The sequence below is a fragment of the Drosophila grimshawi genome, unplaced genomic scaffold, assembly GCF_018153295.1.
Source record: "Drosophila grimshawi isolate 15287-2541.00 unplaced genomic scaffold, ASM1815329v1 contig_1377, whole genome shotgun sequence".
NCBI classification, from domain to species: Eukaryota; Metazoa; Arthropoda; class Insecta; order Diptera; family Drosophilidae; genus Drosophila; species Drosophila grimshawi.
In genome coordinates, this window is record NW_025062900.1 from 1559766 (window position 1) to 1581624 (window position 21859).

The 21859-nt window shown below is 35.7% G+C and overlaps 1 protein-coding gene across 1 annotated transcript in view; it reads right to left on the reverse strand.

The window, feature by feature from the left end:
• Positions 1-20479, reverse strand: part of LOC6562634 (probable serine/threonine-protein kinase DDB_G0280133) — an 86075-nt gene extending 65596 nt beyond the window's left edge. Inside the window, exon 1 of the mRNA XM_032736577.2 lies at positions 19199-20479. Within this exon, the coding sequence (XP_032592468.1) occupies positions 19199-20422 (1224 nt within the window). The 5' untranslated portion in view covers positions 20423-20479. The remainder of the gene's footprint in view (positions 1-19198) is intronic.
• Between the last annotated feature and the right edge of the window lie 1380 nt (positions 20480-21859).

A 21859-nucleotide genomic window follows, 5' to 3' on the forward strand; every position in this document is an offset into this window, starting at 1 on the left:
CTATCTGAAATACATTATTTAGTAGAACATGGATGCGTTCTACAAAATTCATTCAATAAAAATTCTAAGAATATCAAAAACCAATCTACCCTCTTAACCTATCTCTCTCTCTTTCTCTCTGATTTTTAATTGTTTTCTCCCTCCCTTAAAAGCTACTTCAATAATGAATTAAAGTTGTTGAAAGTTTAGCTGGCCGCACCTGAAGTCGATGCCCCAATTTCATTCAACAACCATTCTAAAAGCAATATTAAAATTTTAATAGCCATAAAAAGTGTTTGAAATATTTAATAACGAATTAATAATATCTCACAGACTGTTCACAAAATCAAAAAACTTTTTCACTTAATTTCTTTTATGGCAATTTTAATTTTTCAATTTAAAGTTGTGTGTATTTTTTTTTTTTACTGCGTGTGTATCTCCACTGCCAGACCAGTGGCCATTTAATACTGATACACACACGCACACCCAACACACACACACACACACTTGGTTTGCATGTGTGTGCGACACACACAAAATATTAAAGTGCCTGGAAACGCTTTAAATTCACAGCTATGCAAATAAATCCAAGTCGTGGCCCAAAACTCAGTTTTGGGGCCATTCAGAGGCAGCTGCTGCTGCCTGCATGTTCATGTCCACCGTGTGGCATCGAGAATGTCTAACATGTGGCAAGTACGTTGGCAGTCCACCCAGTAAACTCAATTCCCACCAACGCGTCCCCCTCTGAAATTTCTTGCCGCAGTTTTATGTTTGTTTGCCTTGCAAGTGAAGGCCAAAAAAAAGATTCAGGACGAAGGACGAAGGAGTCTGCCAGTCAGCCAGTCAGAAGAAGAAGAACAGAATGCACTAGACCCATTTCACTGGTGCTTGCTGCTGCATATGTATTCTCCCCACCCAACCCCCACAAAAAAATAAAAAATGTAAAAAATATTCGCCCACAGAAAACCCGAAAGCAAAATGCTCTCAAGCTATAGCTAACATTTTGGCTGATAGTTGTTCATAATTTATAACTACGAATATTATATTTTAGCAGTTCCTCGCTAATGATAAAGACTCTAAATATGCCTTAAATTGGCATTCACAAATCCACTTAAAATGCTATTAGTACCCAGTGGGTAGAGTATAAATCAGCAGCTTGGCCCAAAACTGCACGCCTGACTTTTATTTGGGCGGATGTTTTTTTTTAAAAAAGACAGTTTGAGTTGCAGCTACAGTTAAAAAAAATATTGCCATGAACTAACCTTATTATTCGGAAAATATACTTCTAAAAACCAGGAACTATATATAACATTAACTTTATGTTGCATATACTATTTCTAACATTTTACACATAGAAATATTTTAGATAGTCTATAAACTCATAGAATTTAATTTATAAAAACTTATGTACTTAGTTGTTTCTAAACTTTAGAAAGGATTGTTTCTAAAACTTAAGTTTTGCATTTATATATTATAGAAATGTCTTTCTTAATAATCGAAAACATTGCTAGAAAATAAAAATCATCCAAAACTTTCCAATTATTTAAATAAGGAAAACTATCTAGTTCATAAGGTAATTCACTAAATTTTATAACGTTTTTTGCCTGAGTGTAGCTACTCTTCTTTTGCTGTTGTTGTTTGTGGCATATCTGCTCGAAAATTCATTTCGCAGCGTGCTGCACACATTTCAGAAACGGGCAGCAAAGGGCGAGGGTCAAGGTAGGAGAACAGTTCCACAGGAAGCGGCGCGTGCTTTAAACGGATTTGATTTGTTGCACAAATGTGTGTGTGTGCGTGTGTGTGTGTTCACTCACGTATACGGACATACACATACATACATATACATATACATACATACATATGTGTTATGGGACAAATATTTTTGCATGCTAGTCAGCATGTTAATATGCAAATTCAATTCGCAAATCAACAGCAACAAAAATATACACATCCACACACACATACACACACACACACACACACTCTCACACACACAAGGGGGAATCTAATCTAATGTTCAGCATTTTTTGAATAGGCTGTCGAATGTGAATGGTGATGATACTCATGATGAATTAGTGAGAGCAGGCAAAGTCATCTTTTATTACAATATTTAAAGTTGACTTCTGGGAAGCGTCGTGCAAATAAAGTCATAAGCTCGACTACAAAATACTCTATATCTATAGTCAAGCTGTGAAAGAGGGAATAATATTTATCGATAAGTAGAAGAGAGCAGAATGTTCATGGATAAGTACAAAGAAATAGCTAAGGAGAAGCAGAGTGAAGAGTGTTTTTACGTTTAAAGATAGTAGTAAAGACTTTTATCTTTATAGATAAGTATAAACATTCCTCTCGGCTCTACGCATAACCTGATATTCAAACCTTTATAGAAAAGTCCATCCGATTCTCAAACTGCTGATCGGGAAAGCTTCACGAGATACTGAGATACTGTACCCAACCCCATTTATCATTATAACAATTAATTCCGAGCTAATATACGATTTCATATCCCATTAGTTCGAACTACTATCATTCCTACCAATATTATAAATATTATATAAACTATTTTCAATTGATGGCGAACTAATACTTTTAAGAGCAAAAGCCTTTACTCACACAAAACTTGTTTATCCTCTCTCCAAACATTATTATTCGCCGCAAAAGTTAACAAAAGATACAAAAATGTTCAGCCATTTTATCGAGGCGTCAGTTGAGTGACATTTTGCGGTCAGTTGATGGACAGCCTGAGTATTTTTGCCAGCCCAGACCCAAAGTCCCAAAAGCACACACAGAAAAATGTCAGGCCAACTTGGGCGGGAGGTCAACTGGGATTAACTGGGCAAACGCAGGACAAAATGTAATAGAGTAGAAAGGAGAGTGGGGTGGAGAGTGGGAAATGGCCCACAAGTTTGTCAACGTTGGCCAAATATTTGCAAGCCATGTTGTTGTTGCTGGTTTGGTTTTGGTTGCTGAACAACAAAAACAACAGAAATGGCAACAATTGGACACGATCACTTTGACTTTATTGTTTTCAGTGTCTCTCTAGGTGTGTGTGTGTGTGTGTGTATATGTGTGTTGATTTGACGTGACTAATGGGCCGTTAGCCGTGTGCCGCCAAACAAAAGCAAAATACGTTAACAGGGAGTTGGCTTTGTGGGTTTCAGCTTTTGCAGCGACTTTGGGGAAATGTTGCTCGAGATGAGCTGAGCTGAGACGAGCTGAGCTAAGTTACAAATTGCGTGGGGAATAATGAAGACATTGGCTAATTAAGGCACCAAATTGTACAACACAAAAGTGAAAGCAGTAAGTGCAATTTTAGTTACATATTTGTATATAATCTATAATATTTATTAGACAGCTTAAATTTGAGACTTGCAAATGGGAATTCAAAATCCGACCAAGGCTCAACTGTTCTAAGGTGAGTAGAAAATTTTTTGCTTATTTTAGCTACAATTTTTGATTGGTCAAATTGTGCACTTTTTGAAAATATTACTTGCTTAAAATAAGTATGTAAACTTTTTCCCACAAGAGCTCAAATACTTAAGGAAGAGCTTAAGCACGTAAAGTTTTTTTACGTTAAAATCTTTTTGTTTTGTAATAAACAGCTTAAATATTTATATTCGTCAATTTTACGCTTCTTGTCCCGTGAATAAAATTTATTGTTAGGCATCTTAACAGATTCATACTGACCTTTTTTGGTCTGTTTAACTACGCATTTCTTCAGATTTTATTTTTGTTCTCTTAAGCGTTGTACCTCAGTGTCTTTTCATTTACAGCCGCATTTTTCTCAAAGTGTACTTGCCTTGCTTTGATTTTAACGAATATTTTTACCTCAATGTCTTTTAAGTTACAGCCGCATTTTTCAGTTGTCAAAGTGTGCCTTCGTTGAAATGTCAACTGGCATTTGGGAAATGTCGTTAAAAGACTCACCTGCAACGAAAGAATGCAAATAACAAATTACAATTTAGTTGGAAAAACATTTCGGCAAATCTGACAGTTGTTAGATGATTGTTAAATACTTGTAAAATTCATGCACCCGGCATTCAATTTAAATTCTTTGAGCTAACCGCAGCAAATTGGCATCACCTCTGTCATTTGGAGCCAGGGCATTGCACAGATTAGCAACCAGATAAGATATTTGGCTGTTGTGAGTGTTGCGCATTCGTTTCATTCGTCTCATTCATTCATTTAGTATTTGCATCTGCATATGACATCATCGCAACACAAGAAACAAAAAGGAAAACAGCAGCAACAAAAGTTTTGCGCAAAGCAAACAAATCTTTGGAATGCAAATAGCAACAAATAACAAGTCAACACAAAACCAACAACTGAAAAAAACCAACAGTTATAAAATGAAACATGAAAGAATAGCCGAACAATGCACAAACCGAAAATCGAATACCCTCACTATTAGCTTAGAAAAGTAGAGTTTTAACTAAAATTTTGTGGATTTAGATGGTTTTTTGACTCATCATTTTTGGTTCTCTGAATATAAATAAAAGAATAAAGTTACTAATAAAAAAAGAATGATCTTAATCTTTATCCAGACAGATTGGAAGTAAGATTTTATTAAAAAAATAATAATTCCAAGTCGTAACAGATTTTTAGATTCGTACAAAAAGAATGAAAATTGTATGCATTTTTTGACTGTTCAAAAATCGGAATAAAATTTTCTTACTATTTGTATTCAATTGCAGTAAAAATATAAAAAAAAGGGCACAGTTAATATCCCTTCAGAACATTATCAAGACACAGCTACAACGAAAATAATTCAAGCTATGATATGATTTATTGTTTCGCAAAGTTCTTTTCTCATTTCATCCAATTTCGTTGCACATTTCGTGACCAAATTAAAGTGCCCTCTTGGCAAGTGTATCAAAACGCCAAAGACCGAAGTTGTCAGTTGGTAGTCGCTGGCAACCAAATGATTTGCAACTCTATGCAAATTTATTTGCCAGTAACCCACCCCCCCCCCCCACTCTTCCCAACCCCGCCCCCTCTTACCATACCCCACATAACGTGTGTCGCCTGCAGTTTGCAATTATTAGTTGGCAGTCATCGCAGTTCAGCAGGCACGAGCACATCATAATTCCAAGAGTCTTGCCCCAAACCAAGAGCCAGACAAGCAGTTGCTGCTGCTTGCAATAAAGCGGGGCACACACGAAGGCCGCAAACATTTTGATGACGTCGAGTTTTTGTCTGTGTCTGGGTTTCATGTACATATACATATACATATAGCTGCCACAGATACACAGGTACAAAACAACAAGTTTAGCTTCGCCGCCGGCTGTGGCGACTCTGACTCTGACTCTGATTTGTTGCATTTTTGCTAGATTTGCTTGGGTTTTCGCATTTTGCATTTGGCGATTCTGACGTTGATGAAGTGATTAACAATAGTTTGCCCCCTCTGAGTGGCGTGACTTCATTTAGTTGATGAGGTTGCCCGTGGGTCAAATGCTGTTGACCCCCACCCCCCTCACCGACACAGCAGGTGCATGCCTCATTGAATACCGATTGAATGTTGTTGGAAATTGAATTTCAGCCAGCGAAGGGCAATGCTCCTAATGAACTAAACCTTGTAGCTGCCCGAAAGCTATCTGTTTATTAGCCCTAATCACTGATCTATCTCAACAGCAATCTGCTATTGAAAACATTAATATATGCATATAGATACATATATATGTATATAGATAAATACATATGCTTTCGTATTCGTTTACGATGAGCAATTAAGTAGCTAATTCGCTTTATTAGCATTAAACGATTTGTTGGCATATAATTAACACAATGTAGAGGCAGAAAATTAATGGAAAAAATGTACTCAATAAATATTTATTTCTTTTTTACTATCGATTTTTATAGATCGACAGTTTATATAGATTTTATAGCTGTCGTCTTGTCAACTAAGTGTTCAAGTTGAGGGCCTTGAACTCTTCACAGTAATAAATATATTTTATTTCACTTTTTTTTGTAATATTTTAAAAGAGTATATGCATTTATGGATTTTCAGCTGGTAAAGCTCGGTGTATTATCTTCCTTGTATGAGAGACCCATTAAAATGGGAGAAAGTGTATGATAATGTTGTGCAAAAGTATATAACAGGCAGAAGAAAGCCTTAAGATAAATATATTCTTGATTGCGATCAACAGTCGAATTCATTTTGTCATAAACCTATACTTAATAGAATAAGACGATCCCAAAGATTATAAGAGCTGAACTTAGAATACAAATTCTCGAATAAAATAAGCAGATCCCGAAATGCTTACCAATTTAGACACTGTCAATATATATAATTATAGCAAGTCGCACTTTCCTTCTCACATTTCAGAAGAGAACCCGAAAATATGCAATAATTAGCGGCATGTGCTGCCAAAATTTAATACACAATACCACAAAAAAAAAACATAGTGTTTTATATTTAATTATTTGTCAGACCCTACCCCAACTCATAATCATCCAAAGTGAGTTCGAATCTATTTTTACGTGTCAGATTTAGCCTTGGCTGCAAAACGCACACAATTAGCAATTGTGAATCATCGAATGAAACAACGAATCTAAGTGGTCTGCACAGACGAGACGAGTGTTTCCACGTTGGGGTATTTATAATTATAGACATGGCCTTGGCTCTGTTTTCTGTGCACCAGAGAAAACACACACACACAAATGTGTGTGAACACAGTTCCGGTTGAGGGAAATTTTCGTGAGGAAAGAAAAAAGTTCTTCATCTCAAAATGACGAAATTTGCTGTACGAAAAGCGAAAGTCTTCAACAGTAAAATAAAATATTGTCTAGCATTTCCAATGCCACACCCTAGAGAGCACCGTTAAAAGAAGAAAAGTTGGTGGGGTGTGGGTTAAATACCAATAATAAAACACCTCTTTCGGTGGCTCAGTGTCAAAGTGTTTTGTTTCAATCAATAAAATTGTTATTGAATTGTGTAAGAAATGTTTACGACGTGCGGCAAGCAGCAATCAAAATGTCCAAAAAAAAGTGAAATATTGATGAAATTTATTGATGCATTGTACGCAAGTCAAACGAACCGACGATGGCGACTCCTCATGCATAATGCAACAGGGACTGCAACTTGAGACGTTGAAAGTTTCTAATTCAATTTCGTGATTGTCTTCGCTGACACATTTGAGAAATGCGCAAACGCAAAGACTATGGACAAAAACCCAGCGCCGATATGTCAGATCAACTTTTGCTACTGGGCTTTATCTGTTTTTTCTTCTCTTTTGGTTTTGTGCCAATCGCATCGAATTGACTCAATTAGGAGATTTATTGATGGTTCGCTGGCATTGACATTCAATTTGATGTCAGTTTGCCTTTGACTTGTCACAAGTTGAAAAAGAAAATATTTTTAACGCAAACCGTGTTTTAATCGCAAAGCAAAGTTTGACATTTGCGATATAGGAAATTGAGTCATCAACTAATTGAAAAACTCATTCGAATGCAAATTGCACTCACAGTCAGTGTCTGCTACCCGATGAATGAACGCGAACCCAAAATCACAAAAACATTTCGGTTAAGTGCAGCGCTGATCTTGTCAGGGGCAAGAGTTATGCTTATTGATTTTTGTTAGTTTCTTTTTTTTTTACCTGTCAACTGCATTGCTGCCACACACTCTGTCTACCTGCCCCCCTTTCCCTCTACATTTGTTTATTTATTTTTTATTTTTTGCTTCAAAAGTGAGCGAACTGAGTGCAACTGAAACTCTGCATGTGAAATAATTGTGCGCACTGTGGACGCAATCTTAAAATGGTTGTGCCAAAAGTCAAATGGATAATCAGTAAAATTATAGTCCACTTTGGTAAATTAGATTTTAATGAAAGCAAATTGACAGCTATTGAGAGCTACATATTTAAGATATTAGTTTGTCCAACATGAAAATAGGTTTTTGTTAACACAATCAGTGTTTCTAATTAAGCTTGAATTAAACTTTTCCATATGCATGTTACATACTTTTGCACAACTTCAATACAATTTTTTGTATATTTTTCAATGCGTTCAGGGAAAATTGGGAAAAACTTAAGTTAGAAGTTAAGAAAAACTTGAGACTTTGATTGATATCGTATATAAATTCATGGACACAACATAATTTCCTTAAAGTGTGCTTGCTCTTAAGACATTGATTGAGTTTCTTGATAAATTCCTTCTCATACATACACATACAGACACACCTATTTCTCTTTAAGTCTCCATTTACTTTTATATTTGAACTCTTCTTTATATTTTAACTCTCTTTCATATTTAGCTCTTCAGACTTTGAATTATATCTTAGATACAATATCTTTCACTTAAATATAGATTTACCCTTACATTTTAACTCCATTAAAGCAAAAGATACTTTTGTATCTTTGATATTGTTTGCATGTATATTTTCACAGTTCTAACTGAGATTCGCAACCACTGTGCTGCATATATGTAACTAGGTGACACTTGTCATACAGCACACTCAGTCACACATACACACACACACACCCACACACACCCACACACACCCACAGTCGTTTGACAGTTGGGTGTGTTTTTTAGGTTCTCTGATTTTCGCCCCTTTTGGCGTGTCGTATTATTTTGTCAGCGTCTAAACGTGGCTTTTACTTTGTTTTAATAGCAACGCAATTTGTGTTGTGACGACTCTTTGACACACATACCAACACACACACACACATACATACACATGCCAAGATTTATGTTTAGTTTTTAATGAAGGGCACCTTTTCCTGCCATCAATAAAATCATTTGCAGTTCAGCCTTTGTCCTTTTTTCTGGAGATAATATCACAAGCACTCAATCTAAACAAACAGGTGCAACTCAGAGAAGAATAATAAAGTTGGCATTAAATGCAGGTAACTATTGTCAGGAACAGCAGGTGACATTGGCAATTGAATTTGGAGTTTGGTTTTTGGTTTTGGGTTTGACTCGATTTGATTTGATTTGATTGATTTCCCTATTTTGTTACAAACAAAAGAGTCCAACTGACGTTTTGGTTTGATTTATGTGCAACGCTTGATGAATTAGAATACAACACAAAAAAAGTCGCATCACATTTATTTACAGCTCACCTGAACAACAATCCACAATCAACAATAAACATTCAGCAATTTAGAGTTGAACTTTTTCATTGCTCGCTTTTTCTATTTGGGCTTCATTACATTTGTGGAATATTTGAACTGTGAACCCCAACCACCCAAAAAGCAACAACAAGCAATAATTTTTGTTGTTATTGTTGTTGTTGTTGTTGTGGTTACTACAGTTTTTAGCTGCGCCCTCTGAAGCATATTTGACTTTTTGGCGCTTACGGAAACGGGAATGGGAATAGGTTTTTGGGCATGGGCCTGGGCATGTTTGGCGATTGCCAAATGGACACCAAACACACGCACACACGCACACTCGCACACTCGCACATATTGCGTTTGCTGTCATGATTTATTGTTTTTGCGCTTTTGACAGGCATATTATTTTCCAGCCGCTTGTCGCCTGTCTCTTGTCGCTTGTCGTTTGTCGCTTTTGTTGTTCTTATTGCTGTTTGTCACTTGAAAGCGTTGCGTTCGAAATAACCAAAATTTTAACGACGCGGTGGAGGGGGCCACATATTTGGTGACTTTGAGGTGTGTGTGTGCAACGTGTGTATATGTGCGTGTGTGTGTGTGTTTGCCAGTTGATTAGATACACTGGAATGCCCTTGAGCCACTAGTGAAAATAACTCACGCTAAACCATGATGAACTTTCCATCTAGAATCTGACATGATTTTTAGTTGAACAATTGGATTTATATAACTATATCAAAAAGGAATCGTTTAATTAATATTTGAAATAAACAAATTACATGAAATATAGGCAAAGGGAAGTTAAAAACAAAAACCCAGCAAAAATACTGGCAATAAAGAATTGCATATATGGAATTCAAAAAAAGTGCAAGACTCTATGAAAAGATTGCCAATATATAACCATTATACACAAATTAGTAGCCGCTTAGCTGAATATGGCAGCAAGGAAAGGTGTTAATGTTATTGCAGCCAAAAGAGGCGAGAAATTCACGCATTTTCTATATAAATTCAGAGGCTCAACTTGCCAGTCACGTAATAGTTTTATTTATGCGACTTGATTGAGTCTTTTCTCTTGTTTCTTATGTCATTGCCACGTGATCGTTGAGCTGTGATCGTCAAACACACGCACACACAGAGGGTTCTAACTGTAATCAAGTGTAAAAGTATTTAATTAGTGGGCAATGCATCATATACCTTGACCCCAATTCGAGTGCAGACAGGCAGACAGACAAAGTTAGACCAAGTGGAATGCATTCCAATGAAACTCATCAAAATCATCATCATAATTTTGAACAAAACATCGTCGGCATCTACTGAGAAAGACTAAACATGAATGCCCATCTCCCGCTGACATGTGTTTTAGTTTTTGGACAAGCGTCAAGATTATACCATATACTATATATATATGTATGTATATATAAGCTGACACAAATGCTGTAACTGATTTCAAGGGAATGCGAATGCAGCCACAGCAAAAAAGATACATATCAATTTCTTGTTGTTGTCTGACAAACAGTTTTGCTGTCAGATTAGCTCGCAACCTGTCGTCGTTTTCTCTCAGTGTAAGTGTGTGTGTGTGCCTCCCACTCTTATAAATGTATATCTGTGTATATGTCTGCATAATAATTTATAAAGTGATGAAACCGCAGCAACCGCAAGAGATTTAGTGGCATTCCAAGAATACCTTGCAACATGTGTGGCTCCATAGAAACTTGAGTCGGCTTCTTTAGCAGAGATGTATATTTTATGCACATACGGTTATAGACAAATCGTAAAAGGATAATTTGCTTTCATGAACAATTAGACAGGATATGTAAGTCCTTCAGAAACCGACAAAGTACAACGCTCAAATTAAATGAATCAATGAATAAACAAAATTAATCAATAAGTTTACTATGTTTACGGTTCTATTTTATCACTTTCAAAAGCTGATTAAATTGGTTTATAAGAAATATTCATTTTGTATGCTTCTATTTTCTGATTAAATCAAAATCTGATTAAATTGGCTTATAAAATTACAGCAGCCTTGTATATAAACATATATATATAGATAACTACCTCCTCACAGCCACTAGTTTTGCTAATAAGGACATCGAGTTGCAAGCGTGAGAATTTATATTGCCATTTTGCGAGGAAATAATTTCTTAAAATTTATATTAAAAGCAGCTATAAATTCTGGCGACCCTACAAAAGACACTTTTGCAGCCAAATAAATGGCGAAAATTGGCAAAGAAAGATGAAAAACAATTTCGAAGCGACAATAAGCAAAAGTTGCGCAATTGAAAGTGCTGAAAATTATTCGCGACTTTAGCCACATAAAAGCAGCTTGGCTTGTGCTGTTGCCGTTGCTGTTGTTCTTGCAGCTGCAACTGTTGCTAATGAATGCCAGTGGGAAATGGAAAGCATAGGAAATATCAACAAAGTAAATGGAATGTTTAATAGAAGCAAAGAAAATACTTTGCAGCATGATATGCGGGTGAATATCAACAGGAGCAACAGCAGCAGCAGCAACTGTCATGCAACATGGGAGTACAGCAGCAACACGGCAGCAACACGCAAAGAAACAACAGCAGCAACATGCCACATGCAACAGCAGGTAAGAATAATCAATAGCGCGTCAGCAATGAAGCAGTTAAAAAAAAGCAGCAGCAGAAGCAGCAGCAACATGCAACACGCAACGGCAACAGCTGACAACAAGAAACAACTGAAAGTTCCTTGGTGATCGATGACTAACTAGCAAATACCCTGTGCATGGACATAAGAAATTATACAAAAAAATAGAGAACGATAAGTTTTTTAAAGTTGAACTTTAACAATAGTTTTGGATATAGCGTTAAAAACTTTAAATGTAGTTTTAATATTGAGGTCAAACCATGACAAAAATTGTATTGCTTTTGAAAATCGGTTTAGTTTTGACCAAGTTATGGTTATCCAAGATTTGAACTCCTAACACTTTTACAAGGAAATATATTTATTAAAATAAAAATCGGGCCAGAATTGTGTTTTGAACTTGAAATGCAGTATTAATCTAGACGTCAAACCATGAATAAAAAGCCCTGGTTTTTCAAAATTGGTTCAGTTTTTACAAACTTATTGGCTAAGGAATAATTTGAGACTCCCTTTAGAACAATTTTTGAAATGCAAATTAAGCTAGATATTCGTTTTTTTTAAATTGAATTGAAGAAGTGGTTTTACTACAGTTAAGGCTACTGAAAGTCTTAAGCTGCCAAGCTTTTACTTGACTTGTACATGCTTTTCTGACAGCTTAATTTAAAATGAAAATCAATTAAGATTGGCGGTTTCAAGTTTAAATGTATTATTGTAGAGGTAAAACCATTTTGACAGAGTTATGGCAATCAAACATTTTAACCCATCCTCGTCCTCCTTTCTTCCTTTTCTACAGTGATTTACACAACTTGATGATGACATTCTCAAACGATTACTGAGCTTAATAATGTGTCTTGCATAGAGCTGTTGAAGTCGTGTTAATGTTGCTGTTGTTGTCACTGTTGCCTACTGCTGTGCAACACAACTCAACGTCAAGGTCAAAGCAATTGTTGTTGCTGTTGCTGAAGTTGCTGCTGCTGCTGCTGCTGTTGTTGTTGCTGGTATTGCTTAGCGGCTTTGTTTGCCACTTTTGTGGTTAGTTTTCATTTCACTGTGAGCCGCTTTTGCCAATTGAAGTGCGGACTAAGCGCAATTTGGCCTTCAACTTCTGTCGCTGTTGCTGTTTCTGTTGATTCTGTTGCAAACACACACTTGCTAAAAGGCAAACAGAATACCAGAAAAGGAAATAAAATTGAGGGAAGGGAAGCCGCTCAGCAGGGAAGTTGCTATAGCAATTGAAAGAGAGAATAGAAAGAGAGAGAGAGAGAGAGAGAGAGAGAGAGCGAGAGGGGGGAGGGAGAATCGCACACAAAAGGCTGTTAAAAGCTTATGAACACAGCAAGATACGAGTTGCAGCTACAAATGCCAGAGACGATAAAGCGACAGCAGCAGTAACAACAGGAACAACAGCAGCAGCAATCAAATCTGTAGCTAAACTGACAGCACAACGTGGGCGTGCCACATGCTGTTAGGGAAAGGGGCGTGGCAGCTGCCTGCTGGTGTATGAAAGTATACGCGGAGTGTGTGTGAGTGTGTGCGAGTGTTTGCAAATGAAGCGCTTCATTGAAACAGCTCACAAAGGTCAAAGAAGAGCAACAGTAGCAATGACAGCAAAAAAAGAACAGAAATAGCAGCAGCAACAACAACAACAATAAGAGCATACACTCAGAAAAGTTTTTCTTGTGTTTAGAAATAATATCTATATACTTAAACAATTTCAAAAATTTAATGGCTTTCCCTAAATCAATAATCCCCAAAATATGTTTTATTCGAAATATGTTCTATTATTAAGAAAAGTATTTGAAAAACGTGGAAAACATTAATTTTTAGAAGAAACCATTTAAAAAATTCGGAAACAAGTAATTAAATTTACTGACTCGACTTTTATATTAGAGTTTAGCTGTCGTAAGTTATTTTCAAAATGTTATTTATTAAAAATATAAGCAATAAAAAATTTAATGTTAGAAATACACTTTCTGAATAATATGTTAAATTCCACTTGGCACTTTCCTTTCTGAGTGCAGCTTATAAGACAACCAGCAGCAGCAGCAGCAGCAGCAGCAGCAGCAGCAGCAGCAGCAGCAAAAACAATAGCTAACAACCAACAACTTACAGCAAACAACAAAATGTGAACAGCAATTGAAAGCATTGCAAATTGAAAATTTACCAAATAAAAAAAAGAAAACAAAAAATTGTTGGCAAATATTTTGGCCTGCGTGCGAGTTTTATGCAACACCCATTTTGCTCTAACGCAAAAACCCAACAAAAAATGTAAAACATGAAAATATCAATTCAACGCCAAACATTTTAGTTTTGACAAATATTTCCGTAGTTTTATTTGCAGTTTATTTTTGCTGTTGCTTTTGTTGTTGCTAGGTGAAATGTAGAGCTTTGGTCAAAAAGCAGTTTAAGGGCTTGGCAAACGATTAAAATGCAACAAGCATCATGCAACAAATGCAGCTTAGGCTGCTCGTTTTCATGCCCCTTAAAAAGACGGATGTAATCTAAATTGGCCATGCAAAATGTGCAGCTTATTGAAAAAGGAGCTTAAAGTGAACAGATATAGTTTCCGCTGATTCTCAGCGATAAATTTAAATTGACTTTATTTGGTATGAAGAGACTTTAGATTTTATTTCAAATATAACACATATAATATATAAATATAAAACATAGAATACATAAAAAGTTTTTAATAGCATTAACACTTCGCCCATCCGAATAGTTAAATTTTTTTTTCATATTTGTTGCACAATGCTGAGTGATAAATAACCATATTTAATATTCAATTTGTAACTTACTTTGCTGCAAATTTATTTATGTTTTTACAAAGAATTTATAATTATTCAAAATATTCGAAAATCTATTTGCTAGGCAATGAACAAAACATATTTAGGTTCCAAAGTGAAAAAATGTATTTTTTACGCTTTTTAGTTTTACGTTTGTGTGCCAACCATACAGTGTTGATTGGCTAAGAGCAATCAGCTTACAATCTACTTGTGTTTATTTTTGGTTATGCGAAAATATTTAATTTCCACTGGGACAATTAATTGCCGAACAAATTTAATTTCCTGTGCAATTGTAATTAAAAGATACAATTTTATTTTATTGCACATTTTTTAGTCTGATTAACACCCTATTTTAAATGACTGCTGCATATTGCGCATACGCCCGGGTTAACCACACTTGAAGCGTTAATGAACAGCCCAACAGAAATTGCCACAAATACAACAGCTAACAATGTTCTTGAGTGAGATAGAGGATGAGGGAGGTAGGTAGAGGGGGAGAGAGATCGAGATAGAGATTTGACTAACGAATTTCCTATAAATGAATTAAATATTCATGTCATAACTTCATATTGCCAGAAATAAATAAGTAAATAATAATTTAAAAAAGTAAATATGTTAGAATTATATCTTAATCAGTAAACATATAGAAATGTAGCTAAAATTAAGAAAATTTACTTGATTACACTTTTTTTATCTTGATAAAAAACTACAAAATCTTAAATCAATCTTGACAATCTTGAGTTAGAAATTTAAAACCCAAAGTAAGATTCGCAATTTCAAATCAAGATTCCCTACACTATAATTGTGTTCCTAACATACCCCTTTTTAAGCATTTCAAGGGTATTAATAAATGTTTAAAAAAATGCTTAACCAACTTTGCAATTAAGTGCAACAGCGACAGCAACCACAACAACAACAAGAGCAGCAGCAGCAGCAGCAGCAGCGGGGAGCAGCAATGAGTGCAACATGCAAATAATGCATTATGCAAACATTGAGATACATTTTACGAGTGACCGAGCAAAAAGAGGGTGCGGGGGGTGAAGCATGAGGAGTTGGGGGCAAAAAGGAAGGAAACAAAAGCGCCACGACGTCATCCGCAGACAACTGTAAATATGTATATTAATTTGATGGGCAGGAGTATAGCAGGGTTGGGGGTTGGAGGCGCCTCATCTGTCATCTCAGTGGCAGTATGCCAATTTCACCTGTCGCATTTTTTTTTGTTCGTATTTGTTAGCCCAGACAACAACCCCCAACCCACAACCCCAACCCGAACTGCTTCCCTCTGTTGTTGTTATTGTTGCAGCTGTTTTTCTTCATTCAAACAGCTGCTGTTTTTCTTGTTTTTGTTGTTATTTTCTCTCGGTTCTGTTTATTTTGATATTTACAATATTTTTGAGCGATATTTTTGCTCGTTGATTTCATTCAAGTTGATTTTTATGGCACGCTTCAGTTTTTTGTTTGTTTTTGTTTTTTTATTTTACTTGCGGCACTCGACAAAATGCAATAATAATTACGCGATAATTATGAAAGCAATTGTTCTTTGCTTTACCAATTAAATATATATGTACATACATATATATAAGGCAAGTGGCATGTGGCATTTGGCATGTGGCAAGTGGCAATTGGCAGTGAAGAGGAAGCCATTTGTCTAGCCAAGCAGCAACAAAAGTTGAGTTGTGCCAACAACATATGATAAATGATTTCCTTTTGATGTTCAATTTTAAATTTACAAGCTATTAATAACTTTTTAATTGCAGCAGACATTTGGTTGATGAAAATATTCTATAAATTGGTTTAATAAGCCTATTTAATTAAATAGCAATGCAAAAATTAACAAAACTTTACAGTAAACTGCATTTTCAACAGTTTTGCAAAGACAAAGTGTATATCTTGTATCTTGCTTATAAAATAAATGGCTTGTTTCAAGATTTTGTTGGGCAGAGATAAAATAATATTAAGTTTCAACTAAACTCAAATGTGTAATAAAGTTTTTTTTAAATCTTTTAATGTGAGTCTTTAAATCTTTATTCAAGTTTGTTTATTCACCCTGCGAATCTCTTTTTTAACACTTGAACCATTTTAATTGCTCAAAGAACTACAAAAATGGCTCAAGTCGTAAAAATGGCGGAGTTGATCAAAAAAAGTAAAGAAAATTTCTTTCTTTCTTTGGTTTGTCAGCCATTTATCCAGTTTGTTCGGGGCTTGTTCTACTTTGCTACTTGATGCGGGTACTCTGACACGCCCCCTTCCCAAACGCCCTCTCGCTGGTAGGACAATTGTTTGCATTTGGGCTAATTAAATTTGTCCTTTTCAATTAGGCTAAGGTGTGTGTGGGTGTTGAAGAAAACGGAGAAAAAAAGGCACAAATTGAAAATGGAAAACGAAAAACGAAAAGAGAAAATGAAATTTGAACGAAATGCGCCCTAAAATGCAATTAAAAGCTGACAACAACGAAAAGCGCGCTAATTAATTGCAACAATTTGTTGCAAGTGCGCTGCTGCCTCTGGTTGCTGCTGTTGGCTGCAATTAGCCAGCCGCAAAAGGGCACCAACAGCAACACCAACGACAACAAATAACTGAACAACTGGCCAAACAATTGGATGGCTGTTCACAAAATCAGCGTTTGCCTCTTTAACGAAATGCCTGTTAAATATTTAACAATCCAACAACACACTGAACAAAACATGAAGCAAGTTGTTGTTGTTGCTGTTGCTGAAAGCCAAAATGCAAACGGAATTAGCCCTGGTCAGTGCGTAAATTGTATACCAGTTGGTATTTATTTTGCATGTGTAACATGTAAGCAGTGTGCACTGTGAGAAATTAAGCAAACTTTTAAATAATATACTACAAATTTAGCATTTAATCATATAATGATCTTTGAAGGTTATTTTATGTGTCTCACAACTCTCAATAAAATATTAATCATCGTTTGTCTAAACAGTTTCAGATTGGAATGATTAAAAAGTCTTTGCAAAATGTCACAAAAAATAACAAAAAAGGGAAATAAATTATAATTTTGATATCGCATCCCTCCCAAATCTCATTAATTTATTAGCCATTATTTATCCAAGCAGTTTGTGTTTGGAATGATTAAAATATATTTTATCAAGCAAAATTAATGCTTTGAAGTGCTTTCTTAGTAATTTTTCCATCTAAGAATTTTATGCTTAAAATGATTACAAAATCGTTGCAAAAGTTTACTGTGAGAAATTAAGCGAATTTGCATAAAATAAAGAATTTATTGATTACATAATGCTATCTTAATGCCTTAGGGTGTTTTTACGTACTCAATAAAATATAAGTAATCTTTTATCTAAGCAGTTGCAAATGTAAAAAAAAAAGTTGTTATTTAAAGCATTTAAATTAAGGCTTGAAGGTGTATTTAGGTCTCTCACAACTCTCAATAAAATATTATTCATCTTTTATCTAAGAAGTTTGTGTTTGGAATGCTTAAGAAATCTTTGTGGTTTTCACATATTTAATATGCACAACTGTGTTTGAGCCAAACCCATTCAAAAATTTAAGCACACAATGTGAAAACGCAAAATGTGAACAAAGAAAATATGAATATTTCAAATTTAAATAATTTAAATTTATTTTCTTTCTTTCTCTTGCCTAGCACCCTAAGTAGACCGCTCACTAATAAAAATATGTCTCATAATTCAAAGTATTTTCCAACTTTTATTAGCACATCAAGCACATTTAATAAATTTAATTTCACGATATTTGATACATTTTTGCTCGTTATACATAAATAAACCAGAATGCAAATTCAAATTTGATTGAATTAAAAAACTTATCAATAAGAAAGTGAGCCAAAGCCAAATCCAATATTCGATTTCAAAAATGTGCATTAAAAATACAACAGCGATTGAAAAATCTGAACTCATTATTAATATTATTTTATAAAAAACAAAAAAGGAGTTCTTAAAAATGTTGGCCCTGGGTCAATACTTTTGCTGTATTCCACTTAATTCACTAAGAAAATTAGGTTTATTTATAAATTTTTATTAATTCATTTATTTATTGTACTTACTTTATTTATTTAAATAAATTCGTATTATTTCGTTTATTTATTATTTCCTTTTCCCATTTTAAATGGGTTCAGATTTCAAAAAATGTCCCAATTTGAATTAGCACATCAATTCCAAATACACATTTAATAAATTTAATTTCAAGACATTTGAGACGTCTTTTGCAAGTTTTAAATTAATACGCAAGAAGATAAAAATCAAACAAAGCCAACTTAAGAAATGGAAAGACTATTAATATTTATTTCTTATATTTGTTTATATATTTTTTTGTATTTTATTTATTTATTTTAATTATTTTTTATACTTATTTAATTTATTTGAATTATTTAAATTAGTTCACTGATTTTCTACGTCTTTACTTATTGTGTATTCTGGAACAGTCGCAACTCGCAACATTCGCTTTCGCACAGTGTAAATATTTAATGTGTGTTTGTCTGCCAGTCAGTGTGTCTTTCTGTGGGTTAGTTTGTTTATCTGTTTGAGTATCAATCTAACTGCTTGACCAGTCAGCCATAAACCCATCCAATTTGTGGCCTATTTTATGGCACACATTTTCTGTTACAGTTTCAGTTTGAGTTTCGATTGTGAATGCAAATGCTCAACTTTAATCAGCTGTGCGTATTTTTTCCAACAATAACCAATGACATCATCATCATCAGCATCATTATCATTATCAACATAATTATCATCATACAGCTACAGCTGTTGCTAATGGGCGCAATGCCAAACAGAGACAAACACTTACCTCATTATCAATGTTGCCGCGTGCCAATGCCACATTTCTTATCAGTGGCACATTTCGATTCCGACTGCTGTCTCGCAACGCTTGCAACTCCTTCTGATGCTGCTGCTTCATCAAATGATGCTCGTGCTCAATTTTATTCCACTGCTCATTGGAGTAACCATTGTTGGGTGACGCATCCAGTGGATCCTTCTGCTCCTGTCCCTCCTGAATTTTGGGTCTCTCGGTTGTGGTTTGTTTCACTTTCTCCTTTTTGCCTTTGAAGAACCAATCGAAGATGTTTCGCTTGGCGGCGGCTTTAGTGTGCCCCGCCGAGATGCTGGGATGCCGATTGGTTGCCCTCTTGTGGCTGCCCACCTGCTCCACATCGAACTCATCGTAATCCTCCTCATTGGAACTGATCTGTGGCAACTTTTGACTGAAGAACGAGTAACGTGGCATTTGTTTGGCCAACTCGGCAGCGGCACGCAAACTTTCCTCATTCTCAGCGGCATCATCGTAGGCCTCCTCGTCATCCTCATCCTCCGCATCCTCATCGTCATCGTCCTCCTCATCAATATCATCCTCATCGCTATCGATCAGCTGCTGTCGCCAGTTGGGTGCACGTGTGGCATGTTGTGGTTGCATCCAAGCAGCCGGATAAATGCCATCGCGATCAAAATAGCGTGTGGAAATATTGGGACTTTTATTATCATTATTAGTGAGCAGATTGGGTGCATCTGTGGTGATCGAATTGGGTTTTGCAGTTGTTGTTGTCTGCCCGGGAAAGACACGCTGCTCCCAGGCAACATGATGACGATTGTGATGCCGCAAATGATGTTGCTGCCCCGGCCCAGTGCTCAGCAGTTGCAACTGCTCCAATTCCATTTGGAATGGAGCTGGTTGCTGTTTGACAGTAGCCACCGGTGGCTGCCTGTTGCTAAGCTCCTCGCGCAAATGCTGCTCGTGCCTCAAATGATGCAGACGATGTTGATGATGATGTTGTTGGTGTTGCACCAACTCGAAGCCCAAAGCATCCAATTGCTGCAAACGTTGCTGCTGATTATGCCGGCTGCTGCGAATCGGAGTCGGAGCTGGAGTCGGACTCATTGTTGTGGCATTGTGCGAATGACGATGTGGATGCTCCTCAGCCGAGAAACTCAGATCGGCAAGCAGGAGCAGCAGCAGTAGCCTCAACGGAAATATGCCCCTGCTACGACTGCAGCTGCTCTGCGGGAAAGCAGCCATCTCTACAAGTATCTGCAACTCCACGCAGAAATGTATCTATGTATCTCTATTTGTATTTTTCCACTTTATACTTTGTTCTTTTATTTAATAATTATTTATTTATTATTACGTATTTCTCGAAGTATCTGTAACTCTTGCTCGAATTGTATCTATGTATCTTTATCTGTAGATTTACACTTTTTGCTTTGTTCTTCTGCTTTATTGTTACTCCAAGTAACAGCAATTCTGTATCTTTTCTCTAATTACTTCCAACGCTAACCCGAAATGTATCTCTATTTGTATCTTTAGCCTTGGCCTTTTTCTTAACTATTATTTATTATTTATTATGTTTTATTATTTATTTATTTTTTTATTATGTGTAATTATTGCTCTTATAATTACTTTTTTCTTTGTTGTTGCACCTTTTTTATTTCTCGTTTCTTTGTTGTTTCACGTTCTGCAGCCTGCCGCTTATTAATAGCATTTGCCTTTTGTTGAATGCACTTTTTTTGTGGTCATAAATCACACTGAGAACGCCTCAATTGCGTTTCAGCAACTTGGAAATATTAATTGCTTTAAGTGCGTTATTTCTTGTTGTCAAAATTTTTGGCACTCATTCAACACTTTTACTTTTTTCACAATGAATTTCACAATTTTGTTTAAATATTTTGTTAATGAATTTTTTATTTTATTGTTGTTTTTCTTCACTTTAACAACACATGAAAAATTGTTGTCAAATATTTATGACAAGCTGCGCGCGACTTTTTGGCGCGTGAATTTTTCAGACAAATTTGCCTGCCAAAAATAATCAACTTTAATGACAATTTGTCGCTTTGGCTGACAGAATTATTTCAGCAACACTTTTTATTTTTAGTGCATAAAATATTTTTTATGTATTTTTTTCACGACTTTTTGTTTGATGTTAATAGAAAATTGAACAATACACTTTGTGGAAAATTGGAAAATTACTGCAATATCCGTACATATGACGACACGGGGCGACTTACAGATAACAACTGAATCTGACGGCAAGCAAATGAATCTGAAACTGATGCGCCGCAATGTTGAGAGCACAAGCATACCTACACTGAGCGAATCAAATGGGGCTAAACTAGTACTACAAAAATGATACTTGGGTGCACCCAAAACAAAGACAAGTCAAGTTTAGCAAACTAATTAATTTAAGTATTAAATTTAAATAGATAATTTGTAGTTTTATTTTCAACTAGTTTAATTGCTGCATTGCAACATGAGAGCGCAACATGTCTACGCAACATGCTGCGCGAGAGAGCGACGCAAGCGGCAGAGAGCGACGCAGCAACATTTGTCGTGTTGCTAGCAGTTACAAGAAGCGAACATGTTGGCTAGCGAGCATGTTGCAAGGCACAGACAAGCCGGCTTTTCATCAGCTGCAACGCAATTTTTTTCAGCTGGTTCTAGTTCGAGCATGCGTGTGTC